Source organism: Pan troglodytes, chromosome 1 (assembly GCF_028858775.2).
Source record: "Pan troglodytes isolate AG18354 chromosome 1, NHGRI_mPanTro3-v2.0_pri, whole genome shotgun sequence".
In the NCBI taxonomy this organism is placed as follows: Eukaryota; Metazoa; Chordata; class Mammalia; order Primates; family Hominidae; genus Pan; species Pan troglodytes.
The window spans coordinates 37,275,152-37,288,892 of NC_072398.2; the positions used below are offsets into that span (position 1 = coordinate 37,275,152).

The window sequence follows — 13,741 nt, forward strand, 5'->3', positions numbered from 1 at the left end:
CAGGAGATCAAGACCATCCTGGCTAACAGGGTGAAACCCCGTCTCTACTAAAAATACAAAAAAATTAGCCAGGCGTAGTGGCGGACGCCTGTAGTCCCAGCTACTCAGGAGGCTGAGGCAGGAGAATGGCGTGAACCCAGGAGGCAGAGCTTGCAGTGAGCCAAGATTGCACTACTGCACTCCAGCCTGGGTGAAAGAGCAAGACTCTGCCTCAAAAAAAAATATATATATATCTATATATATCTATATATATCTATATATATATATTTGTGGGGAAATTCAGAAACTTAGGTACTTAGGAGATAAAAGTTTCCAGAAGTTAGGGGCTTGCTGTCAATGCTAGGACTTGAAGTTACAACATGAAAGAAAGCTTGAGATGTGAGATTCAGTGGTCTCCTGGAGATGCAGGTGAGGACAGAGGAAGAGGGTAGAAATCAGGGCAAATAGCTTAATCTCCCCATTTGTACAACGTGGGTAACAATACGGTCCTTTTAAAGTCATTGTGGGTTAGGTGCGGTGGCTCATGCCTGTAATCCCAGAACTTTGGGAGGCTGAGGCAGGTGGATCTCCTGAGTTCAGGTGTTCAAGTCTAGCCTGGGCAACATGGCAAAACCCTGTCTCTACAAAAAATACAAAAAAATTAGCTGGCCGTGGTGGCATGCGTCTGTAGTCCCAGCTACTTGGGAGGCTGAAGTGGGAGGATTGCTTGAGACTGGGAGGTGGAGGTTGCAGTGAGCCGGAGATCAGGCCACGGCACTCCAGTATGGGAGACAGAGCGAGATCCTGTCTCAAAAAAAAAAAAAGTCATCGTGAAGATTAAATGAATTAATGTATGTAAAGCACCAAGAACATGGCCTGGATTGTTGAAAGTGATCAATAAGTGCCAGTGATTATTATTATTTTAACATAATATTTTGAATCTTATGTTATGAAAATGCAAGTTTAAATCTGAACCATGTCTTTTTTTTTGAATTTGCTTTTTTTTGGCATTTTAAAATTCTATTCTAAATGTTATGATTCTTTTTTTTTAATACTTTAAGTTTTAGGGTACATGTGCACAACGTGCAGGTTTGTTACATATGTATACATGTGCCATGTTGCTGTGCTGCACCCATTAACTCATCATTTAGCATTAGGTATATCTCCTAATGCTATCCTTCCCCGCTCCCCCCACCCCACAACAGTCCCCAGTGTGTGATGTTCCCCTTCTTGTGTCCATGTGTTCTCATTGTTCAATTCCCACCTATGAGTGAGTGAACTATGTCTTATTCATAGGTGTACTATGTGATTTTATAGGTTCTGTGAGTAGAAGAACTTGCCAAAATATCCTTCTCCAAAACATCTTACAAATATACTCACCCATTACAATACCTGATAATCTGCCAGCAGAAATACATTAAGGCTTTGGGGGTTTTAGTTTCTGTATAAAATACTAATGCTTTAGGAAGAGAGTTCTCTCTTCCATTTTTTAGCCATAAGCCCCTTGTCATGGATTAGCTGACCACACCAGGAAGGGGAGATAAGGATTGAGCCAAGGAAACATAACATTGGACAAGTGAGAAAGAAGGTTCTAGCTTAGAGTATTATCTGTTTGGGGAGCAGGGGGAGGCCTCATGTGGAGTCTTCAGGGCCCTTTGGAAACTAGGGATAATTTTAGTCTTAAGAAGGGAAAAGAGAAGCTAGCTGAACAGGAGAGGAGCATGGAGGAGACACAATTGTTTACTTTATAGTATTGTTTAGGGTCAATCATGTTAATAAAAAGAATTGCTGAAATGGCTGAGAGTTGCAGTCAAGTCTGGAGGATTTTTTTTTTCTTTGAGACAGAGTCTTGCTCTGTCGCCCAGGCTAAAGTACAGTGGCATGATCTAGGCTTACTGCAACCTCTGTCTCCCACGTTCAAGCAATTCTCGTGCCTCAGCCTCCTGAGTAGCTGGGATTACAGGCGGGTGCCATCATGCTTGGCTAATTTTTGTATTTTCAGTAGAGACAGGTTTTCGCCACGTTGGCCAGGCTGGTCTCAAACTCCTGACCTCAAGTGATCTGCCTGCCTCAGCCTCCCAAAGTGTTGGGATTACAGGTGTGAGCCACCACACTCAGCCAAGTATGGATGATTTGGCTCACCCTATCTGAAAAATTTTAAGGTTATAAGCCCTGGAGCATTTTATATAAAATAATTATTGACATGAATATAGAAGAGAACATCCATATATATTTCCATTTTTTGTTTGAAGTTAAAGCTGACAACAGTCAGAATGCATGACTCTTTTGGGCTGCTGATTTCAAGCCTGCAACTGTTTCCTAGTAATGTAGGGGGCCTGTGCCAAGTCATTGAAGGTTATTGCTGGTAGGGTTTCTCCCTAGACAGGAAATAGTTCACTGGAGCTTTAGTGCAGAAACCAACACAGGTAGGTAAAATGTTTTTATAATTGCCACTAGGAAAAAGAGAGGGCCCAGGGGGTACTCTTCTGCCCAAGGGAACCTCTCCCTGGTTATAACCTAATTTGTTGTGTGTATGTGGACTAGATGGGTGGAATTCAACCTTCTAAGGTATTGTGGTTATATTGCTTTCAAATGACTGGCGATTCCAAGAAATGTAAGAAATCCTCTTTCTTTTTCAAAGGACCATTCTCTTGTGGTTCAAATGTGGGCTTTTGAAACAGAAACAATAATGTCTGTGGCTATAGGGTGGGGTCTGTTCATTTCCCTCTTTTCTCTATTGGAGTGTACATGAAGGTGTTGAAATTGTTGGCTTCATGTTTGTGTTTTGATAAAGATGGCTCTAAGGTAGCAGGATAGGGGACTAGAAGCTAACTAGTCATTGAAGAAGATCCTTGTTTTCCATAGAACAGTCTACCCTGGAGAACTGGCTGTTCCAATCTTCCTGTTACAGTCATTCAGAGCATTCATACATCTCTCTGTCCATGGTGCAATAAAATAGGCTATGGAACAATCTCAGGAGGCTTCCTAAGTGGTTGAAAGGAGGCAGGGCAAAAAAATTGTAGTATAGGCAAGAGGAAGGTAAAACTAACTAAAACGAACTTCGAAATGCAAGAAATAAACACAAGCATCATCTGAAATTGTTCCCTTAAGAAGTCAGCCCTAACAGTTTCTTATCTATTATAGCAGCTGACTTATCTTGAAACTGATATTGTGGTCAGAAAGTTAAGAAGATAACCCCTCTCCTACACTCTTGGCACAAAACCAGGGCATATCTATACCTGGAACATAATGTGTTGTACTGTTGGTTGAGTTTCAAGAAAAGTCTAATGAGGTTGGAAGCAGTTAATAGGAGGAGATCTGAAAAGATCAAGGAGATTAGGTCTTCCCTACTCCTTCCATAAGGAGATACTGAAATGGCAGAATTCTGCAATGAGAGATGGTGATCAGCAACCCGAGGGGACAGGCCTCAGAAGAAACCAGACCTCCCCACACTTTGATCTCTGATCTTGGCCTTCAGAACTTTGAGAAAATAAGTTTCTGTTGTTTAAGCCACCCAGTTTGCAGTATGTTGTTATGGCAGCTCTAGCTGACTAACACACATGAGAACACATATGATCAAATGATTTAAAATTATGAAGGGTCTAGAAGAGAATGTGATCATCTCAGAATACCTCTAAGTCAGGGTTTCTTAAAGCAAGGTCGGCATACTACTTGCATCAGAATCACCTATGACGCTTTTTAAAAAGCAGGTTCTCAGGTCCACTGGACCTAGATTATTAAAATGTTCTGGTATGATGCCGAAGAATCTGTCTCTTTGGTAGACACTTCAAGTGTTGTTTTTGTACACTAAAGAGCCAGAGGTCCTGCCCAACCTCTGGCTCTTTTCTGAGCCTGAAAATGAATTCTGGGCCTGGTACTAATTGCATTTCATCAAGTGCTGCTGTGTCTGGTCCTCTGGCAGATGGTCCCTGATCCAGGAATCACGTGTAAATCCCATTGTAGGTTATCTCTCTCCAGGTGTCAGCCAACGTTTACGCAGCATGTGGGAAAGCTGAATTGGATGGACCAGATGGAATCCTTAGAGTTTATTCTTGATTGTGGAAATAAATATGTGCCTCACCTATCTTACTTAAGAATATAATGACATATTTTGAATAATAAAGTATATATATTATCTCTCTCATGAGATTTATTTAAAGATCTTACTACCTTGTCAATAAAGAGACAATGCAAGGAATAGAATGGGGCATATCTTTCCTTCACCTGTGGACCTAAGAGGAACTGAAATTAGAGAAAGTTGAGAGTCCAGAGCAAACGCTGTGATGAACATTTTCAAAATAGGCAGAATAGGTGGCATTCTGATTCAAATATGGCAGTTCCCTAGGGAGTGTGAAATCTGCCCTGCCCCATCCCCTCCATTTACAAATGTGCTTAAGGGACATAAGGTTTTATAAACAGGATTTTTAAAAACTAAAATTTAGGCAGATCATTTAAGAATGCTCAAGGGGGTAGGTCAATGGACTATTTCTCTATTTTCCTTCAGGTGGTCCAGCCTTTGAACCAGAATGCAGCTATAGTATCCCAAGCGACGGGGTCTGTCTAGGAGTTCCCATGGCCACCGTTTTTTGTCTTTTCGGTTTTTCTTTTTATGGCGGGCGGGTGAGTACTTACTTAATGCTAGGCACTTGGTTGTTTTTTCCTTCTTGACTAACCAGATTTCAGTTTCTCTGTGTAGACCATTCATTCCCACTGAGTTTCTTGGTGGGGTGGTGGGGGCGGGGGCGATGAATGGGAAAGTGGAATTGCCATTAATGTTCCAGCTGCTTTCCTGAAACAAGACTTTTGACCGTAAAAAGAATGAATTTGAAACTCTAGACAATAATACACTGCAGAGGTTAAGAAGAAAAGCCATGAGTGCAACCGGGTTTCATTAAGAATGAAAAGTGGACATTTAGCCGTCAAGGAGACAGGTTCCTAGTTTGGGCAGAGAAGAGAGCCCTAACAATGAAAGGCGGCCGTGTTGGCTGAAAAGGGGCTCTCAACTGAAACCAAGGCACTCCTGGGGTGTGAGGATGGGTGTTCATTCCTAGACCTTTCCGAGCGGCCCTTTCCCTCAGTATGTTCTGGACTCACTGAGGTCCTGGCCGAGCGTCCAGGTAGCCCCGAGGGCCCCGACTCGCTGGCGCAGGGGTAGGGGGAGCGGGCCAGGCGGGGCAAGCGGGCCAGGCAGCGGCGGCGGCGCTTTCATTAGAGGGCGCTGTGGGGGCGGCTCCGCCGCAGTCCCGACTCCCGCCGCTTCCTCCCGCCGCTCCTCCCCGCCAGTCCCGGCGAACGCGGCCGGGCCCTTGGGGACCGAGTCTCGGCGCCGCCGGGGAACGGGCGCGGGCCGCGCCACAGCCGGAGCGGGGCAGGGCCCCGCCACCGCCTTCTTCCGCCGGCCCCGCCGCCGGCCATGCATTCTTCCGGCTCCTCTGACTCCCAAAGCCCCGGCCGGGGCCCGGCCAGCCCGAGGTAACCCCCGGCTCGGCGGTCGCAGGCCCCGGAGCGGCAGCGGAGCCGGGCCAGGGGAGGCGCTGGGGGCGGGGAAGGGGGTGTCGTCGTCGCGTGGCCCGGGGAGGCGGCAGCGGCCTGAGGGACGAGGGCGCGGTAGGCCCCGGGGAGGAGGCGGGGGCGCGGGGCGTCCGCCCGCCTCCCCGGGACCCGCCCCGGTGACAGGTCCGGCCTCTGAGTCCCCGCCGTCCCTCTGTCCGCAGGCAGCCGCGAGGGGAGTAGGGCGCCAGCGCGCCCGCTCGCGCAGCGCCTCGGGCCGCTTGGGCCGCCGCCGCGTCCATGACCGCGACCCCTCGGCGGGGGACACCCGCCCCCGCGCTCCGCAGCCGCCCGCCGTCCGCGCCCGCCGAGGTGAGCCCGGCGCGCGGGCCGCGCCCGCCGCCACGACCCTTCCACATCCGCGGAAACCGCTGCAGGCTCCACCGGCTCCCCGCGCTGCGGTCGCCTCTTCTCTGCCCCTTTCATCATCCCCCGCTTCCTTGCCCTCTGGTCGGAAATCTCATTCTCTTCATCCCCAGTTCATTGGCTTTTACCTCTTTCTGGCTTTTGCTCCCTTCCCCCTACTCCTGTTCTTCCTCTTTTTCGCATTATAACCCCCTACTTTCTTCCTCTCACCTTGTAAGCTTTTTTTCTAGGCCCCCCATTTTTTTTCTTAAAAAAAAAGGGAAACAAAAACCCTATTGCTACAAATGAGAATTTTGAGGGTAACTCTTCGCTAGAGCCAGAGACCTTTTAAAGGAATGCATCGGTGTGCAGGAATCGTGGTGGTGAGGAGACTGAGGTCCTCAGTATCTGGGAAATCTTATTGAGGGGACCCTGTTTCGGTCATGTCACTTGTGTCTTCAGTTTGGAGATCCTGAGGTTGTCTGAAGCGAGTGGATCTATTTTTCTAAGTCCAATAGACGACCGCAGTGAGACACGGTGCGGGGACGGCCACCGATTACTGAATGGGAATTGTGTTATCATTTGCTAAATATATTGTGACATACTTCGTGCCTCGGTGAACAGCTCCCTTGACCTTGTGCGGCTCCTCCTCCCTCGCTCTCTGTCCCCCTCTGGAATTTCCCCTGAGAGATCACCGAGGTACTACAACCGGAAAGCTTCGACCCTCGCTGTTTTATTTTGTGCTGGGGGCGATTTCTATGTTGGTGACTGTTTAGATGTATTTAATGAATTTTCCTTTTTAAGTGAATTTTTCTTTCACCCCAGAAAGACAGGACGGAGTCCAGTGTGAGAATGGCTATAACTTTGGAAGAAGCTCCGTGGCTGGGCTGGCTCTTGGTGAAAGCACTGATGAGGTTTGCCTTCATGGTCGTCAACAACCTGGTTGCTATTCCATCCTACATCTGCTATGTAATTATACTTCAGCCCCTTCGAGTGCTGGACAGTAAGCGGTTCTGGTATATCGAAGGAATCATGTATAAATGGCTTTTAGGAATGGTAGCTTCCTGGGGATGGTATGCTGGATATACAGGTAAGAGTGAGAACACTTTTCTTTAATGCATAAGAAAAAATTTGTCAGGAACCATGATTAAATGTATATTACACTTTGGGTTGAGGATGCTTTCATGTCTTCACTATTGAAAAAAATAAAAAGAAAACAGTTCTATTGGGTTTCTCTTCAGAATCTCAGGAAGACCGATGTTTTCAGAAGTATAATTTCATAATTATGTATTGGTAAATTTCTTAGTGTTTTTATTGTGATTGACATACATTTATTAAAACTGGTCTGCAAAAGCTCTGGTAGAGGAATAGGAGTGCGTTGTATAGGACTCGAGAGCTTATAAAGTGAAGATGTAAGATATTTCATCTATTTCATGGAAGATGCCCATAAACATTGGAAATTTAGAAAAACAATGGGACCATATTTGTGCTAAGATAGTTTAATAAGTTTCTTCATCATTTAACGTGATATTGTACTGTTAGCCTTTTGAGCAAGCAAAAATGGCTTTCTTTTACGTGTTTCTTTTGTTTATTAGAATCTATATTTTATCTCATAAATCTGAGAGTATTAATATAAAAAATTAAGTTAACTTTGTTAAGCTAATTTATCTTCTGAGTGTCTTTAAATAGATTGTGATTTCTGCCTTTAAATTGCATTTGGGGAAGCAAGAGTAACACTATTCAGAAGTGGACTTTTATAGAACTAAATGAGAAGTGTTTATTTTCTGAGATAAACCTTATATGCTTTGAGAACTTATGCCCTTGCTGTGAAAATTCTGTATCGTTTATTGTATTTATTTGATTTTTTTCCCTTAAGAATTAAGATAATGAAAAAATCATAGAGGTTTTTAGCACTTGTCAGATGTGGAGGCTTTTAGCACAGAAATTCCTGCCTGATAGGCAGGCTCCTTGGAGATCATGCAGATGCTGTGGTCAGTAGAGGCTGTAGTTCATAGCTTGGCAGAGTGAGGAGGGGTACTCCCAGGGTCAAGCAGTATGGCAGTTCTCCATCTGAAATTCTGTCTCCCTCTTTCCTGCCCAGGCTGCACCTGCACATTTTATCCACACACACAAGAGAAGGACTGATAGTATACAGCTTTTATGGAGTCTGACAGACTCTTGCTATGTCTGAATATTCTCAGTTGCCCCAGATGAAGCCTTTTCTCCTTCAGGCAGTGGCATTTATTTATTTATTTCTCCTTCAGGCAGTGGCATAATAATGCAAGAGCTGAAGCCCCTGGGATAGTGTATGCGTTGCTTCCTTGTCATCTGTCTTGTTGAGATTCCAATGCTTTTTGGATATAGTAGGTGAGCTTCTAGCCCTTTTTTAGGACTTGGTGGTAGCAATAGCAGTGGTAGAGAAAAAACGAAGTTCTAATCTATGGTGCTGAATTCTTACCTGAATTGCACTGCTATCTTAGAGTTGCTTGGCTTGGTATAGTTTGAGTGTTCCCAAATATATGTTATATGGTACTAGTGGCTTTATTCTTGTATAGTATACTTAAGTTTGCTTGTTTTAAATTAGCTTATAGTATTTTCAGAAACCCGTTCTAGAAGTTCATTCTGCTTAAAATGAAATTACTGAAATGTTTGTGCGTGTGTATAGTGTATTTAATTGTTAGCATGGTGGGAAGGTAAAATTAATTTGGCATTGACCTTGAGATTGGGAGTGCAGTGGTGCTGCTTGAAGTCAAAGTTAGTTGTCCTATGGCCATAGCATAGCTGCAATGTATTTTTAAGCATATTTTCTTGGGGTATCTCTTCCTTGCTGACTGTAGAACTGTGTAATTTCTTTTGCCACCTGCTTGGAATGTGGTCTTGGCATGATCTGCATATTTTAGTCTCTCTGAAGCATCTGCTCTTCTTCAGGCTACTGAATTTTGACAATTTGATCAGTTTGTCTCATTTAAATATAGACTGTTTTAATGTATATATTTTAAAAGGTTTTCCTATAGGTAGAATACTTGATTTCAGAGAGCCTGGTCATAGTCTGATCATAAAAGAAAATAGTCAAGAAGTCAAACAAATGTAGGAATGAATTTGGTTGAAAGCCTCAGCTGAGTTTAAAGAAGCACATCTAAGCAGAGGTTGATGAACAGGTGTACCCATAAAATAATCTCAGGTGTTATATTAGCCTTTCTTTAGATAATATATTTCACTTCTTCCCTTTACATCAATAGGAGGGTGGGCTTGTGAAGAAGTTCTTTTTTCCCTATGCCCAAGTTTCACAGATGGAAAATTGAACATTGCCAAAGGAATTCTGCTCAGCAGATTAAGTATGTTCATGTTTTAGAATAAAAATTGCCAAAACTTTGTTGAGAAACCACTTATGAGGAAACCTTAAATACTAATTAGGAAGCTAAAAATTGAATATTGGTATATTGGTATAGAATGAATATATATATATATATATATATATATATATCTTTTTCCAAATTATGACATTCCGTGTAATATGAGTGAATTACTCAGCTCTGCTGATGAGGACTTATGTTGATTATCTAACCTACACAGCCCCATATAGTAGCCACTGGCTGCATGTCACTGTTTAAATTTAAATTAATTAAAATGAAATAAAATTTAGCATTTAGCTCCTCAGGCACACCAACCACATTTCAAGTGCTCAGTACTAGGTGGCTAGTGGCTACTGTATGGACAGTGCAGATACAGAACACTTCTATCATCACAGCAAGTACTACTGGACAAAGCTGATATAGTAAGCATGGTTTTCTTTTCTTAGGAAAACTAAATTTTATTTTTATTAAAAAAATCTTTCCTTAGTTCTAAACAGATTTTTTTTGTGAAAGACAAGAAGATTTATTAAAGTTTTATTAAACTATCTCTTAACTCATCACAAAAATGAGCCCTGTAAATTCATACATGCTTCTTGGATGAGGAATGGTGAGGCCAGTAAGCCCAAGAACTTAAATGAACATTCTTATACTTTAGTTTGCATTCTCAGAGCTGGGAAACTGTCTGTAGGCACAGAAGATGGAAAAGGGATTTTCTGGTCTGTTTCTGACTTTAAGTTACACATTTTAAAAAGTACTCTGAAGACACTGGGGTTTGTTCATCCCCGGCTTGCTACTAAAGTAGTAATGATTGTTGTTTTCACATTTTCCTTTTTTTTTTTTGAGATGGAGTCTTGCTCTGTTGCCCAGGCCAGAGTGCAATGGTGCAGTCTCAGCTCACTGCAACCTCCACCTCCCGAGTTCAAGCGATTCTTCTGCCTCAGCCTCCTGAGTAGCTGGGACTACAGGCGTGTGCCACCACACCCAGCTAATTTTTGTATTTTTAGTAGAGATGGGGGTTTCACTATGTTGGCCAGGCTGGTCTCGAACTCCTGACCTTGTGATCCGCCCACGTTGGCCTCCCAGAGTGCTGGGATTATAGGCGTGAGCCATCGCCCCTGGCCTGTTTTCACATTTTCTTTAGTAGGAAGTGCTGTACAGATATCTCACATCGAGGAAATGCTTTATATTGCCTTTGTCTTAATATTTCAAGGGCAAACCAAAAGAGATACTAGCTTAACTAATGATCCACTTCTGCATGCTTTATTTGGATCTAGGATAAATCAGTACCCCACCCCCCGGAGTTTAAGTGATGATTGGTAAATGTCAGAGAAAGATTTCATACCAAACAAAATGTATTCTATTTATTTAAAATAGTTTATTTTTATTTTCATTTACTTATTTTAATAAAGGAATTGTCATCCAAACACATTTAATTAAAGTCTTAGCCAGGTACAGTGGCTTATGCCTGTAATCTTAACAACTTGGGAAGCCAAGGTGGGAGAATCACATGAGCTCAGGAGTTCGAGGTTTCAGTGAGCTGTGATCATGCCACTGCACTCCAATCTGGGCGACAGAGACCTGTCTCAAAAAAAAAAAAAAAAAAAAAAAAAAAAAAAAAAAAAAAGAAGACTGTGCATGAAATACTTTAAAAATATTTACTGTTAATACAAACTCCAGAATTTTTATTTTTATATAGGGTGAGAGAGAGTCATGGGCCAAAGTCTGGCTGGAAGGGAGCTGAAATGCCAGGGGACTTGCTGCCAAGCTGTTTTTACGTAGCAAACAGTTTTCCTTAAATTGGGCATTATTTGGGGGGGGCTTTAGGGAAAGCTGATGGAGATTACGTTTAGTTACCTCCTGCTCCCCAACTGACAGCTGCCCTGTCTTTCTGGGTTATGTGATTATTTGATAGTGTCCTGCTTTTCGGGGAGGGATACATATTCATTGTGTGACAAAAAGTAATTTTTAGGAATTATTTCTGACTTTGAAATTCTACAGAAAGTTTCAAAAATGTATTTCGAGAGCAATGTCTTGTAACCTTCGAGCCATAAAACCAATTTAGTATGTGAAGATGAACATTTTAAGAATGTGAAATAAAATAGAATTCAATAGACTATATCAGAAATGCATGTGTTTATACTGAGTGGTGCTTCAGAATGTATTTTTTACCATAAGTGCAGTCAACATTTGAGAGGCATTGTTCTAGTGGAAAGAGCACTGGGATTTTGGAAAACTCTGGGAGTCAGTGGTCTAGCTTTAACTTTAAATCTGTTATCACTGGTAGGGGTGAGATCCTTACCTACTCTGGGCCCACTTGATGGTTCTTCCTTATAACCCTAGGGTCTGATTTGTTACCTGATGCTCACAGAGTACTCAATAAGTGTCTAGTTCTTGAATGATCCTTTTTTATTTTTTTGTGAGACAGTCTCACTCTATTGCCCAGCCTGGAGTACAGTTGCACAGTCTTGGCTCACGACAACCTCTCTCTCTCAGGTTCAAGTGATTCTCATGTGTCAGCCTCCCGAGTAGCTGGGATTACAGGTATCCACCACCGTGCCCGGCTAATTTTGTATTGTTAGGAGAGACAAGGTTTCACCATGTTGGCCAGGCTGGTCTTGAACTCCTGACCTCAAGTGATCCGCCCACCTTGGCTCCCACAGTGCTGGGATTACAGGTGTGGTGAGCCACTGCACCGGGCTGAATGTTCTCTTTTTCCTTTCCTGGTTCTGAGATTCCCTAGCTGCCTACCTTCCTGAAAGGTCTATTATCAAGGTCATTGCAGTCCACAAAATATGAAACCTTGAATTACATCATGTTTAATATATATAATCTCTTACAATACCACATTTGTTAATTTTTTTTTTTTTTTTGAGAGACAGATTCTCACTCTGTTGCCCAGGCTAGAGTGTGGTGGCTAGATCTTAGCTCACTGCAGCCTTGAACTCCTGGACTCAAAAGCGATTCTCCTGCCTCAGCCTTTCAAGTAGCTGTGACACTAAGTGTGCATCACTGTGCCTTTTTAATTTAAAAAAAGTTTTTGTAGGGATGAGATCTTGCTGTTGCCCAGGCTGGTTTTGAACTCCTGGTTTCAAGGGCTCCTCCTTCCTTGACCTCTGAAAATGCTGGGATTATAGGAATGAGCCACCATGCCTGGCCACATTTACTAATTTAACACACCTTTATTGAACTTCAGTTATCTGTGGGAACAGGTACCCTGGAGGTACCTGATAGGCACAAGACGTAATCAGTGACTTTAAGGAGCTCACAGCAGCCTTGGTGGGGAGACTGCACCAACGATGAAAATATACAGGGGTACAAGGGGAGGTAAAAGGAAGGGCTCCTGATCTAGCATCGGTGGTAGGTGGTGACAGGGAGGGAATAGGGGACTTAGGGAGAGGCTTTGAAGGAATTTGAATTCCTTTGAATTCTTAATAATTATAATTCATTTAAGAGATGCAATATGTATATTTGTGGTGATTATATTAGCTAAGATTTATTGAAAAATAAACCAGGCAGTGACCAAAGTGCTTCGGTCACTTAATGATCGCAATAATTTTATCAGGGTGGTACTGTTATCACTTCTCCTTTTGTTATAGATGTTGAAATTGAAAGAGGTTTCACAGTTACTTCCCCAGAAGCGTTAACTGGATTGATGTTGCCACAAGTTGATTTTTGTATTTGAAGAGCCAATTTTGACCTTTAGATAATGTTCCTAGAGTGTTTCTTAATTTTTACTACCCATATGCCCTTTTGCTTTTGAGGCATGGAATCTCTTTCTGAAGATGCAACTCTTTAACATCTGAAAGTAATATAGGTATAGATTTCTTCAAGAGGTTAAAAACTTGGTGCTTCAATGGAAATGTTGTAGTATAATGGAAATTTCATAAAATCTAACTTCCTTAAGGCTCTCTACTCATGTGGAGAACAAAAACTCCACTGGAATTTCTGGTTTTGGGTGCTTGAAAGTAGATTGTCATCAGAGTGAGGAGTTACTGCATGATGTTAGGTTGACAACTGATTTTTTTTTTTTTTATGAGATGAAGTCTTGCTCTGTCACCCAGGCTGGAGTGCAATGGCACAATCTTGGCCCACTGCAACGTCCGCCTCTTGGGTTCAAGTGATTCTCCTGTGTCAGCCTCCTGAGTAGCTGGGATTACAGGCGTGTACCACCATGCCTGGCTAATTTTTTGTATGTTTAGTAGAGATGGGGTTTCACCATGTTTGCCAGGCTGGTCTCGAACTCCTGACCTCAAGTGATCCACCCGCCTCAGCCTCCCAAAGTGCTCAGATTACAGGTGTGAGTCACTGCGCCTGGCCGATGACTGATCTTGACATAAATCCAGGAGAAGAGTTTTCAGTAGTGTTTTGATTTTTCTATGGAAAATATATCATGAAAGGAAATATTTTTGTTCTTCTCCATCCCTGTGGTAGGTAATTAAAGGTAAATATTACTAAATGCTTTAAACTCAGCAATTTGGTGGTACTACAAATTTGATGTCTGTTCTTATTTCAAA

At 42.8% G+C, this 13,741-nt stretch overlaps 1 protein-coding gene across 13 annotated transcripts in view; it reads left to right on the plus strand.

Annotated features, from left to right (window-relative positions):
* The first annotated feature begins 5,216 nt into the window (after positions 1–5,216).
* The window catches only part of LPGAT1 (lysophosphatidylglycerol acyltransferase 1), an 86,606-nt gene continuing 78,081 nt past the window's right edge, over positions 5,217–13,741 (plus strand). For 2 of the 13 annotated variants that reach the window (XM_063792530.1, XM_063792529.1), the window contains exons 1-2: positions 5,897–5,979; positions 6,700–6,964. In XM_063792530.1, coding sequence (XP_063648600.1) covers positions 6,727–6,964 — 238 coding nt within the window. In that variant the 5' untranslated portion in view covers positions 5,897–5,979; positions 6,700–6,726. Of the gene's footprint in view, positions 5,452–5,641; positions 6,574–6,699; positions 6,965–13,741 lie in introns of those variants that run through there. The other 11 variants (XM_009441436.5, XM_063792526.1, XM_001170154.6 and 8 more) reach the window with 10 other exon arrangements.